The sequence below is a fragment of the Leiobunum rupestre genome, chromosome 2 (assembly GCF_980474605.1).
Source record: "Leiobunum rupestre chromosome 2, qqLeiRupe1.1.hap1, whole genome shotgun sequence".
Classification (NCBI taxonomy): domain Eukaryota; kingdom Metazoa; phylum Arthropoda; class Arachnida; order Opiliones; family Sclerosomatidae; genus Leiobunum; species Leiobunum rupestre.
Window position 1 is genome coordinate 76,693,926 of NC_143385.1, and position 13,458 is coordinate 76,707,383.

General features: G+C 34.8%; 1 protein-coding gene across 7 annotated transcripts in view; it reads left to right on the top strand.

Moving 5' to 3' along the window:
• Usp32 (Ubiquitin specific protease 32) overlaps positions 1 to 13,458 on the top strand; it is a 73,301-nt gene that overhangs the window by 31,616 nt on the left and 28,227 nt on the right. For 6 of the 7 annotated variants that reach the window (XM_090166395.1, XM_090166397.1, XM_090166398.1 and 3 more), the window contains exons 12-17: positions 7,142 to 7,247; positions 7,850 to 8,134; positions 9,197 to 9,319; positions 9,402 to 9,542; positions 10,074 to 10,248; positions 12,169 to 12,335. In XM_090166395.1, coding sequence (XP_090022521.1) covers positions 7,142 to 7,247; positions 7,850 to 8,134; positions 9,197 to 9,319; positions 9,402 to 9,542; positions 10,074 to 10,248; positions 12,169 to 12,335 — 997 coding nt within the window. The remainder of the gene's footprint in view (positions 1 to 7,141; positions 7,248 to 7,849; positions 8,135 to 9,196; positions 9,320 to 9,401; positions 9,543 to 10,073; positions 10,249 to 12,168; positions 12,336 to 13,458) is intronic. The other variant, XM_090166400.1, reaches the window with a different exon arrangement.

A 13,458-nucleotide genomic window follows, 5' to 3' on the forward strand; every position in this document is an offset into this window, starting at 1 on the left:
TTCACGGTCTATTTAAATTGGCCGCCATCCAAATTGATGACGTCATATTTGGCGCGGTTTTTGTTATCGCGTAGCATGCGTAGTTGACCCCAGTTTTAGACTAGCTTACGTTTGATGCAGTTGGGTCATTGCACTCCCTCTCCCTCGAGTATGGTTGTAATTAGTTAATACTTAATATTTATTAATTTATTCGTTATGTTAAATTATAGTTTTAAATAAACACATTATGTTTTATCCTCCGTATTTATTAAACCCTACTTCAATTGGCATCACTGCTGGGGACAAATGAAACTTGAAGCTGCATTACGGAGGTGAGAGACAAGGCTTAGTCACGTTGTGAATACCAAGTTGAACAAAATGGCGGAGAGTGGATCTGGAATAATGGTTATGGGACAAGTCACAACAAGGCTTACTACAACCAATTATAGAAGCTGGAGGTACGAAATGGAGTTAATATTACAAAATCGCGGATTATGGGAGATAGTATCAGAAGAGGAAAAGGCCCCTGATAGAGAGAAATCCGAAGATATTAAGAAGGCGTATAAGCAAAGAGTAACCCAAGCCTATACCACAATTGCAATGAGTTTATCAGAAGACTTAAGGTGCATCATTGAAGGGCAGAAGACTCCTACTGAAATATGGAAGACATTACAGACAGCTTTCCAACCAACTACTAGAGCAAGAATTAATACATTACTTCGGGAATTTCACAGTATTGATTATCAACCGGGTGAAGATATGATCAAGTTTATTGGACGGGTTTATTACGCAAAGCGACAATTAGATGAAGCTGGTGAGCCAGTTGCAGACAAGACAGTTGCCTATCAGTTAATAGGATCTCTTCCGGAGTCTTATCAAAGTCTGGTGTCGATAATTTATGGATATGATGATTCTCAATTTAAACCAGAGATGATAAAGAGTCAACTTCTTGCGGAATATGGGCGTCAACAGCTACAACGATCTTCAGAGAATCAAGGATCAAATGCATTTTCGACGCATATAAATCGAAGTTTCAACTCAAGAGGTCGTAGCAGTCAATTTCAAGGGAGGTGTAATAACTGCCACATTTGGGGACATCGGGCAGTAGACTGCAGGCATAATAAATCAAGAGAATCTAATGGAAATGAGCGAAGAGGTGGTAGCAACTCTCGAGGAAGAGGTGGTAGAAGAGGTGCATTCATCGCATCGGCACTTGTCACAGCCGAGGCCCATCCAGACGTTTGGATTTTTGACACAGCCGCTACACATCACTTTTGCAGTAATCAAGACTGGTTCTGCACGTATTCAGAATTTTCAACTGAAGCGACAATGGGAGAAGGAAAGTCATGTGTTTTTGGGCGTGGAGATATATGGATCAGGATCGATGATGGAGTTAAGAACATGTTCAGGTTGAGAGGAGTAATGCATGCGCCGGGAATGAGACGTAATCTGATATCAGGTCGATTGATCGATCAAGCAGGTCATAAGTCTGTTATAGAGAAGTCAAAGTATACCGTTTATTTCCCGGATGGTAAAATAGCGTTTGAAGCGCCATTAGCGGAGGAAAATTTGTATACGGTGAAAGCTCATGTCATAGAAAATATATCTACTACTAACGACGTTCCTCAAAATCATGTAGCCAAGACAAATCAGGAAGATAATTTTAGCGGGGTAGGCCTCTGGCACAGGCGGATGGGTCACTTGAACGAGGAAGATCTTAAATATATGGCTGCGCATGACATGGTACGAGGTTTGGATTTACCACGAGGTGAGCTCGAGCTCTGTGTGCCTTGCAAGCTGGCTAAAAGTACTCGAAATACATATCCGTCAATTAAAGACATCAGAAGCAAAGAGCTCTTGGATCTTGTACATTCAGATATTTGGGGTCCAGCTCCAGTTGAGTCACTTGGCGGCGCGAGGTACTTTATCACGTTTATAGATGATAAGAGCCGTTATACGAAGGTGTATACAATGTCCCACAAGAGTGAGGCTTTCCAACGTTTCAAGGAATACCGAGCAGAAGTTGAGAAACAATCAGGAAGGAAAATAAGAGCGTTGCGAACGGATAATGGGTTGGAGTACCTGTCAGATCGGTTTACTACATATTGTAAAGAAGCAGGAATTAGACACCAACGTACAAATACATATTCGCCCCAAATGAATGGTACGGCCGAACGAACAAATAGGACGCTGTTGAATACCGTCAGAGCTATGATGGAAGATGCAGAATTACCTTATAACCTGTGGGCAGAATTAGTACGTACAGCTACATTCCTTAAAAATCGATTGAAACATTCGAAGCTTGGCAATAAAGTCCCGCTGGAACTCTGGATAAACAAGAAGCCCAGTGTGAGGTTTCTGAGGCGTATTGGATGTCTGGGATTTGTCCATATCCCACCTCAACGGAGGAAGAATAAATTTCAGAGAAGGGCGAAACCAGGAGTGATTGTTGGGTACGCCGTGCATACGATAGGGTATCGTGTGTGGTTTCCAGAGGATGGAGATGTAATAGAGTCGAAACATGTCTCAGTCGTGGAAAAGAAAATAGGAGCTGATGTTGTCAGACAAGCCCGTAGAGAAGATGGGGATATTGTATTTTGGCCAGATGAAATAACTGAATCCATTCTGAAGCAGTCTGTTGACAAAATTGTTGATGAGCCTGTAAGGGTCGTGGATGCCACCGAAAATACAGAGGGTGTAAATGAGCCCCAAGTACCAACGGGACGACAGACATGTCCTGGATTACCAGATGGGTGGTTGAGAGAAATCAGAGTACGGAAGTCCGGAGCTACAGCGGGGCAAAGAGATATTTATTTCTACGATCCTGATGGAAAGCAGATGCGGTCAAAGCCGGAAGTCGTTAGATACATGCAGGAAAATAATTTGGATTACGATTTAAATTTATTTGACTTTTCGAAGAAAACTCCAGCAGCAACGTTAGTCTCGGGCATATCTTCTACAGACATCTCAGAAGTTTTTGAGGCAAATTGTACTGAAGTGGTTATCCCTGCAAATTATGACGAGGCTATTAAGTCGCCACAAAAGGCAAATTGGCAATGGGCTATGGATCAGGAGATGAGCGTTCTGGAGGAGAGACAGGTAGCGACAGTAGTTGAAAGACCCAATGAGAAGATTATAGGTTGCCGTTGGGTATATGCACTGAAGAAGGATCCAGCAGGAAATATCACCAGATATAAAGCGAGAATCGTAGCACAGGGTTATGGACAAGTTGAAGGAAAAGACTATGACGACGCATTTTCTCCAGTAGTCAACTTCTCGCTAATAAGACTATTTATCTCTTTATTCGTAATGAGTCTGGGCTGGGCACATTACCATTTAGACGTTACCAATGCATACTTATACGGCAGTCTTGACGATAGAGTGTACATGAAGCAGGTCCCGGGATACATCAAGAAGGATCCGAGCAAATACTGTTTGCGGTTACAAAAGGCACTGTATGGATTACCCCAGAGCGGGAGACAGTGGTTTAAGGAACTGGATCAAAGCTTCAGGGATTTGGGTTTTTCAAAGCTGATAGGAACCAATTGTGTATACTATATACCTTTAAAAGTAATTGTGCTCGTATACGTGGATGACCTAGTAGTCCTAGCCAGGGATAAAAGTCTAATACAGGAAGTTGCCGATATTTTATCCACGAAATATAAAATTAAAATGCTTGGTCCTATACGAAGTTTGTTGGGAGTGATATTTGACTTCCGAGAAGATGGAACTTTGAAGTTACAACAGACGAACTATATAGAAGAACTTGGGAAACGTTTTAAAGTACAAGTGGAGAAGTCCGTTAATCTACCAATGGTGCAGGGTATAACATTTACCAAAGCCGACTGTCCAGTTTCGGACGACGACAAAGATCAGATGAGAGACGTACCATACCAAGCGATGATTGGCTGTCTTCTGTTCGTTGCCCAACGAACTCGACCGGACATTTTATACAGCGTAATTGCCCTGTCACAGTTTAATTGTAATCCGGGGTATAATCACTGGATTCGACTCCGCAAATTGATGCAGTATGTACTAACAACAGCCGAGTATGGACTGGTTTATCAACGCAGTGAAAGTCCGCAACTAGTCATCTATAGCGATAGCGACTGGGGAGCTGATACGAATACTAGACGTTCCCACTGTGGCTACGTTACTTTCCTGGGTTCAACGCCGGTTTCATGGAGGTCATTTAAACAAAAGTCAGTAGCGCTATCAACGGCTGAGGCTGAATACGTGGGTTTAACTGAAGCAATCAAAGAACTGTTGTGGCTCCAACCGATATTGCATGAAATTGAACAATTTAATGTAAACTTTAATAAGCCTTTAGTTAACTGTGATAACCAAGCCGCTATTGCCCTCTCTAGAAATAATATAGAGAATCAACGTACAAAGCATATAGATATAAAGTTTCATTTTGTTTGGGAAAATATAGAAAAGAAAACATTTGATTTAAAATATGTAAAATCTATTAATAATGTCGCGGATATATTAACCAAAACTTTAAATAAGACATGTTTTATGAGCTGTTTAAAAATGTTACAATTACGTCGTTAAACATTATCTGCCAAAGAGGGGGAGTGAAAAGATGAGGTAAAATTAAATATTAGCTTTGTCATAAAGTTGTTTAATGACGTTCACGGTCTATTTAAATTGGCCGCCATCCAAATTGATGACGTCATATTTGGCGCGGTTTTTGTTATCGCGTAGCATGCGTAGTTGACCCCAGTTTTAGACTAGCTTACGTTTGATGCAGTTGGGTCATTGCACTCCCTCTCCCTCGAGTATGGTTGTAATTAGTTAATACTTAATATTTATTAATTTATTCGTTATGTTAAATTATAGTTTTAAATAAACACATTATGTTTTATCCTCCGTATTTATTAAACCCTACTTCAAATGTCGCCCCGTACGATCACTAATTTGTGTCCCAATACATTTTCACCATTTTGGATGTAGTGCGTTGGTTTTGAACCAAATGCAAATTCTTATCTGATTTTAAAATATTTACCATTTTTGTGGAGCATTCGTCATTTTCCTGTTTCATATTTATTCCCTTCATTAGTAGTATTTATTCATTTTATCTTCATTTATTATTTTTTTATCAAGTTTAGGATGTATTTTTCTAAATAAAATTTTTTTATAAAAGGAATATTGTTCAAGGATTTAGTATTATGCCATGATAATTAAAAGGATGATAAAATTAGCTTATAAGTAGATTAGTCCATTATGAAAAGGGATAATAAAGCTAAACCCTAAACAAATTTGAAGAATTTTAAAAACTTAGTAATAGCTCGTACCGATAAGTCTTCAAGCATCCCTTACCAAAAAATAAGTGGTCTAAGAACTATTTGAGTTGGTTTTAAGTTTGTATTTGAGACAAATACCAACTAAAAACCTACTTAAAAACAACTTAACACCAACTAAAAACTTACTTAAAATGTTACTTAATAAAGACCACTTAAAACCAACTTAAAAATAATATGTAATTTTCTGACCACTAAAAACCAACTAAATACCAACTTAAAGAAAAAGGCATTTTCCCACCAACTTAAAACCAACTTATTACCAACTTAACTAGTTTACTGAAATATGCTGACTACTTAAAACCAACTTAATATCAACTTAAATGTGAATACCAACTAAATACCAACTAAAAACCAACTTAGTTTTTGGTAAGGGCAAACAAAAAGACTCGAAACTCGGACCAAGTCAAACAATGACTTAGCCCTACAAAACATATGTAATTAATTTGAAAAACTAAATAAATTTGAATTTGAACTTGAACCAAATAGATCTTTGAGTGAAAAATTAAATTAAACAAAATAGCCAGAAATTCCAACGGTAGGCCGGTTTCGTCCTATTTGGGACTCGTCAGTACCGTGCGGGAAATCTGGCTTGCGACTATCCCTTACCAAAAAATAAGTTGTCTAAAAACTACCTAAACTTGGTTTTAAGTTGGTATTAAGTTGGTATTTGAGACAAATACCAACTAAATACTAACTTAAAACCTATTTAAAAACCACTTAATACCAACTAGAAGTAGACTTAAAACCAACTCTGATTTCGCTTAATGGAGGCAACTTAAAGCCAACTTAAAACCAACTCTGATTTTGCTTAATGGAGGCAACTTAAAGCCAATTTGAAACCAACTTAAAAATAATGTGTAATTTTCTGACTACTAAAAACCAACTAATTACCAACTTAAAAAATAAGTATTTTCCAGCCAACTTAAAACCACCTTAAAACCAACTTATTACCCCTTTAAGTAGTTTCTTGAAATATGCTGGCAACTTGAGCCTACTTGAAACCAACTTATTACCCCTTTAACTAGTTTCTTGAACTGCTGGCAACTTGAGCCTACTTGAAACCAACTTAATATCATCTAAAAACCAACTTATTTTTTGGTAAGGGTATTTAACACCGAATAGAGAAACTAAGTGTAAATATTAAAAATTTCATAATGGACTAATCTACCCCTTACCAAAAAATAAGTAGTCTAAGAACTATTTAACTATTTGAGACAAATGCCAACTAAAAACCTACTTAAAAACAACTTAAAACCAACTTAAAACTTACTTAAAATGTTACTTAATAAAGACCACTTAAAGCCAACTTAAAACTTACTTAAAAATAATATGTAATTTTCTGACCACTAAAAACCAACTAAATACCAACTTAAAGAAAAAGGCATTTTCCCACCAACTTAAAACCAACTTATTACCAACTTAACTAGTTTACTGAAATATGCTGACTACTTAAAACCAACTTAATATCAACTTAAATGTGAATACCAACTAAAAACCAACTTATTTTTTGGTAAGGGACTTATTCGCTAATTTTATTATCCTTTACAATGCAGTCCATAGGTGGCTCCTTTTAACTTAACATATGATAATTAAAAGTTTGGTTAGTTACGTTCATCTTTTCATATATAGGGAGTATGAACTAAAAAAAAAAAATCAGATCATCTGCTAATATGTTAAATAATTTGTTGATCGACCATAAACAAAAGTTCATACTCATTTTTAGTACTCTTATAATTGAATAGAATGCAGTTATTCAAACAATTAACTGAATATTAAGTTTACTAGAATAATTTCATTTCACATTTTTTTATCAGCTGATAAAAAAATGTATACTGATTTTAAATGTATTCTAGGAATTGGCTTGAGAGAGAAGAGAGACGAGGATTAAGAGGAGGCCAACTGTGGTTCCTAATTTCTATGGACTGGTGGATGTCATGGAATGACTATATTGACTATCAGGTGCAATATTTACTGTAGTTTTAATATTTCATAAATTAATAAATTTACTATGAAGATAAATAGTTCTTTTTGAAGTTGTGGGACTATTATTTAGGAAAGTATTTCAATATTTTTGGTTTTTAAAATTATAAATAGCTTCTGAAAATCTTTATTATTTACTTAAAATATTCGATTTACTAAACTGCTAGCTATCGCAAACCACTGTTCTTGCCCAACAATAAGAATATATGGTTCTACCAGATTTGTTATGGAAAAAACCACCCTCAGTTTTATTTTTGATATTTATCGCTAACCATTAGATCTTGTAAAATTATAGCATATTGCTCTGTTATCTCCCCTAAGATCATGTAAATTTGATAAACATTCATCTGGCGTTTTTTGGCAATCACATCACCCAACTTGATATATTTCTACAGTTTGGCATAAATAAATTTTATAATAAAGGCTCCATCTTTGAGATTTGAGGTTGGATTTTTCTGTTGTCCTTCTAAAATTGGGAAATTATGAATTTCCACACTCTAGAATATATGCAAAAAAATATCAATATCTATTTTTAATTTAAACTTTTTTCAATTAACTGGCGCTGCGTTGTATAATTTTAGAGTGATTCCAGCTCATTGTATGCTAGCAGTGGTACCTCCAGTTTAAAACGTTCAAGTAAATTAAAGAAAAGAGTAGATTCCAGCTTAGCTCAAACTCTCGGTGATGGAAACTGCAATGTTACTTTATCGAGTATAGTGACACTTGGTGAAGATGCTCTTGCCAGTCTTAACAGTAACTCCTCTTCATCGTCCACCAGTTCTAGTCCATATCTTGGATATGGAGGTTGTGATAGTTTGTCAAGATCTTCTGGAGACTCTGTTGTTAGTCAGCTTAAATCTCTACAGGTATGTACTTTTCAGTCTAATGCAATTTATAGTGAACTTCTTCACCACAATTCCACAGTGGTTTGCTATTCATCAGACAACGTTTATACTTTGGTGTCCATTGAAATCCAATGTTCCGATAGATATACCAAATTCAAAATTTCAGCCAGAGATTCTAACAGTAGGCCGGCCCTTTACGTGAGCAGTCTCAATGCAATTTATAATGAAATTAGTAACCACAATTGCATAGTGGTTTGATATCATCAGACAACTTTTATTCTTTGCTATCCATCAAAATTCAATGTTTGAGTAAATATAACAAATACCAAATTCTAGCTAGAGATTCTAACAAAAGATCAACTGAAATTTTGAGTTTGTTATATCTAGCTGAATATCGGATTTCAATGGATACCGGAGCATAAAAGTTGTTTGATGAATATCTAAGTGATGTGCAATATTGGTGAAGAATTTCACTATAAATTGCATTGTACTGCTCACATATAGGGCAACACAGTTTTATATTACAAAACACTATTTATTTTTTTATTTTGCAACAATTTACTTTTCATTTTCTTGCTTTCAAAATTATCTTGTTTCTAACTTTTTGAAAACTACTACGTTTAACATGCCATCAAAAGCGGTTTTTTATTTCATCTCTTAACTTGAGAACACCTTGAGTAATTTCTAAGCGTTGCCATTTTCTGAATCTGAGTACATGCTATTTAGAGTAGCTTGTGCTCTTCTACTAGTATTTTTTATTTTGCATATATTTTTGGGAACCTATACCTCATATTGATATGCAGCTTTTCTACCTGAATAAATGATAAATATTTTTAAAACTAAAAGCTCAACAAAAATATCTTGACAAGAGCAAAAAAGCAATTGACCTTAAATAAATACTAATTTATTATACAAATTAGGTCTCAATTATTTATAGTTATAATTAATGTTATACCAACCCTCTTGATGATATAGCCTTTATTCGTCATTAATGAAGGCTTTTCCAAAATTTGTTCAACAGCAAACTGGAAAAGAAACGATACCAGCATATATAAATGTATATTGTTTTATTATTTTATTTAGACTCCAGAATTTCCAAGAACTCCGAGTCATTCCCCGGGCGTTACCAGGAAGATAACAGCCATACCTCCACAAAGACCATCATCAATTGACAATTCTTCCCTGGTAGTGCCAAATATCTACAAAGTAAGTTGATAAACTAAATTTAATTTTTTCTGTATGATAAATAATTTTTAATTTTTAAAAATGAAATTTTGATTATTAATAGGTGAATTTTTTGACTACGGAAGGTGGAAAATTGAAAAAAAATACTTTACTTATGCGGGCTCGGGATTTTGAAATAGTTCCAGAAGCAATATGGAGAGCTCTTTTTCAGTGGTATGGTGGATCTCCTGCTTTACCTAGACATGTAAGTTTATGGTTATGCATATAGAATAACAAATGTGAAAGAGCAATCTTGTGCATAAATCATTTTTAAATCAAATCTGATATTGTTACATTTGATTATTTCATAATTTTTTATTTGTATGTCACTTATATTTTGCTGATACACAGGGCTATTTACACTATATTGGTCTTTTGGAAAAATGAGTAACTTTTCATGTCCCAAGGAAAGCAAATACTTTGAATCTTATATTGTTAACAATAAATTAAATAATTTTAACTTATATTTTCATTTTATTAAGTTAATTAGCTCTGTGTTCATTTTTACACTTGTTAAAATAGTAGAAATTAATGAGATAGATATTCTAAGAATTTGTGTTCCACAAGCTAGCCTCTAATTTTTAGGAAAATTCTCGACCCTCCCTCTAGGTTTGTCTGGATAGGACAACAGACTAGGGAAAATATAATTTATTATTTGATTATATTTTAGTTTTCAAACAGGTGCAGGAAGTTAGTTGGTAAAACAATTTCTGTAGTAAAACATTCTTTATTATAGGTAATTCTACCTCATAGTTCAACTCAACCAGAATTGGAACTCTATCCAATTACACTGAAACTGTTCAAGCATCACATAACCAATGCTCCAAATAGACAACCAAATAACAGTTGGTCTGGAGTTGTCAGCAGCATGGCTTCAGCCTATGGTATTCATCCATTTTACTCATTTCAAAGTATGGCTTCAGTTGTCACCTTCCTATATCTTTCCTGTTTTGGAGTATTTTATTACTTAATTCTTTTGATATTTGTTGGGCATTTTGGTTATTTTTTAATAGTTGACCTCATTTGCATCCTTTGAAGGATATAAATTCTAGTATACGTAATTGATAAATATCAAAATATATGTCTAGAATTTCAACTTATATCAAATAAAAATTTGTGTTACCTGCATGTTTTAACTTCGTAATTATTAATGAGATCAAACTGTACTACTATTTATAGCATTCTAAGTGTGCAACAATTTTCTTTTGGTACCAATATCCACAATAAATTGGATTTTCGATAATTTCCTTTAAGTATGTTATTTTGATATGGTATTGAGGTACAAAACTTTTTTTGCATATGCCTGTGTTTCTTTTTCAACACCTTTTATTTTTACCTAATTTACTGAAAAATTCACTTTTAAGCTACATACCCTTACTAAAAAATAAGTTGGATTTTAGTTGGTATATACACATTTTAGTTGACGTTAAGTTGGTTTTAAGTAGGCTCAAGTGGTCAGAGTATTTCAATGAACTAGTTAAAGGGGTAATAAGTTGTTATTAAGTTGATGGGAAAATACTTTTGTCTTTAAGTTGGTAATTAGTTGGTTTTTAGTGGTCAGAAAGTTTCATATTATTTGTAAGTTGGTTTTAAGTTGGTTTTAAGTTGGTACGACATAAAAAATTTAAAATTCACAAAATATATTTATTTCAAAATCCAACGTTTCCTAGGCTAGTAACTCCTAATTCAGGGATATTTACACCTTTGTTATTTCAGTGGTAAATACATTTCATCAAAGTCTTTAAAAGATTTTATATGTAATGTGGTTTATTGTTGCAAGGTATGAATTTTATCATTGATGGTTAGAGGATCAGTGTGTTGTAGGTATTTCTTTCTGAGTCAGCCTTTTCAAAGGTACGAGGCTGGGTGGGTTTGCACGGGAGCATGTGGAGGCCATAAAAACATTTAAAAAACTAACTTAAAACCACTTAATACCAACTAGAAGTAGACTTAAAACGAACTCTGATTTCGCTTAATGGAGGAAACTTAAAGCCAACTTAACACCAACTTAAAAATAATGTAATTTTCTGACAACTAAAAACCAACTAATTACCAACTTAAAAAAATTGTATTTTCCAGCCAACTTATTACCCCTTTAACTAGTTTCTTGAAATATGCTGGCAACTTGAGCCTACTTGAAACCAACTTAACATCAACTTAAAACCATCTTATTTTTGGTAAGGGAAATGTTTTTATGACCCTCACCTGATGGAAAATGAATTGATTTTGAGCTATTAGTCTAGTTTGAGGAATACATTTTAATAACATGCATCAAGGATTTTTTATAAACTAAACTTTTTCCAAATTATTAGGGCTGATGTGATTTCAGTTCCTAAATTTTTAGTTTTTCAACTCTAGGTGTTACAATAAATTTTTCAATTAGGAAAATTTAGAGTGCAAGAACTGAGATTACAAAATGAAAGAACTGCTTTTAGCTGCAGTAGGCGTTATCAACTATCAAGCAACTGCCACTGTTTGTAAAGAATGTTAACAAGTCACTGTGTAAACTATTTTGCCCCGTAATAGGTGTTCCTCAAATTTTGTTTCGCAGCCCCATGAATTTTTGGCCACTTATCTTGTCCTTGTCTGTTAACCCCTTTGGCTTGTCTTGTCCTTGTCTAGCTGTTTACCCCTTTGGCTTGTCTTGTCCTTGTCTAGCTGTTTACCCCTTTGGCTTGTCTTGTCCTTGTCTGTTTACCCCTTTGGCTTGTCCTTTCCTTGTCTGCTTACCCCTTTAATTAATAAAATATTTTTCGGCCCTTATTTTATTACTCCAGTTTAATTTTGCAGTCTATATTGCAATTTGACTTTCATTTATAATTTGTTTCAAGGTGCCACTGCCAGTGTGTATCCCAATCAGTTTAACTTTCCAAAACGCTATCTTGCTTACTTGGCCTCATTCAGCAGAATGGCTACACTTCAGCAGGTTTACGATTTTCTTTGTATGAAACTTAAACTGAGGCCCGAAGACACTCGACTCTGGCTGTTCAAAGATGATGTAAGTTAATTATTATTTTCTTTATATAGTTCATTTATGTTTTGGTATTTTATTTCTTAAGTACAGAATTGCAATCTTAATTTTGAGATTAATAATATTTATATTTATAGTTTATAAATTGCTTTTAATATTTATAACCAAGGTTCCAGCATTAATGCAAGTTGTAATCCTACTCATTCCCCATGATATATACATTTGAACTTGCATTACTGGAATAATATTTTACCACCACCCTGTCTGTGCCCAATCATTTGCGTTGCCCTTTAAAGGGAATATAACCTCTGGTATTTCTGTCGCCCTCCGAGGGTTTCAATATTTTCCGCTGCCTCCCATGGCTTTTCACACTTGCGGCGCTGATAATCGTTGATTGTGAACGGAATAAAGGAAATTGATGGGGTCTTCCATAAAGAACGCGTTGGAGGTTCTATTCCCTTTAAAAAGCATGGCTCTATTCCTACACCCCATGTATGAATTATGATCTCTCTTTCCCTTACATGGGGTGTACGTTTAGTCTGTCTGTTGCTATTCCTACATCAATCCCCATCTTTAGGTTAAACAACTCCACCCATGAATACAGGGTGTTTCAAAAGGTTATGCAAAAATTTTAAGGAGTTGTAGGGGGTGAGTTGAGAAGTAGGACTGTTTTTTACCCATTTTCCTACAGTGAGAGAGCTTCAAAGTGGCCTACTAGCCCATAGAAGTAGAATGCAAATAGCACAAAACCAAGCAGCAGGGAAATGCGAACATTAAGGTTTGGGTTCATGTGATAAGTAAAAAAGGACTTTGTAAACAAATCGAGGTAACCAGTGTAAAAAAGTAAATTTACACATTCAGTATTTAAAGTCGTGATGGACCGCGTTTCAAACTGCAACAATGGAGTTCACATAGGAAGAACTGGCGGATATTCGTTTCCTGTATGGACTAGTGGATGACAAACTTAAAAAAAGTATTTTCCTGCCAAATTAATAACAACTTATTTAACTATAGTTAAAGGGGTAATAAGTTGTTATTAAGTTGGCAGGAAAATTCTTTTTGTTAAAAGTTTGTAATTAGGCCTAGTGGTTTTTAGTAGTCTAGTTGGTGTAGTGTTTTTTAAGTATGGTCTTAGTTATTATTAGTTTGT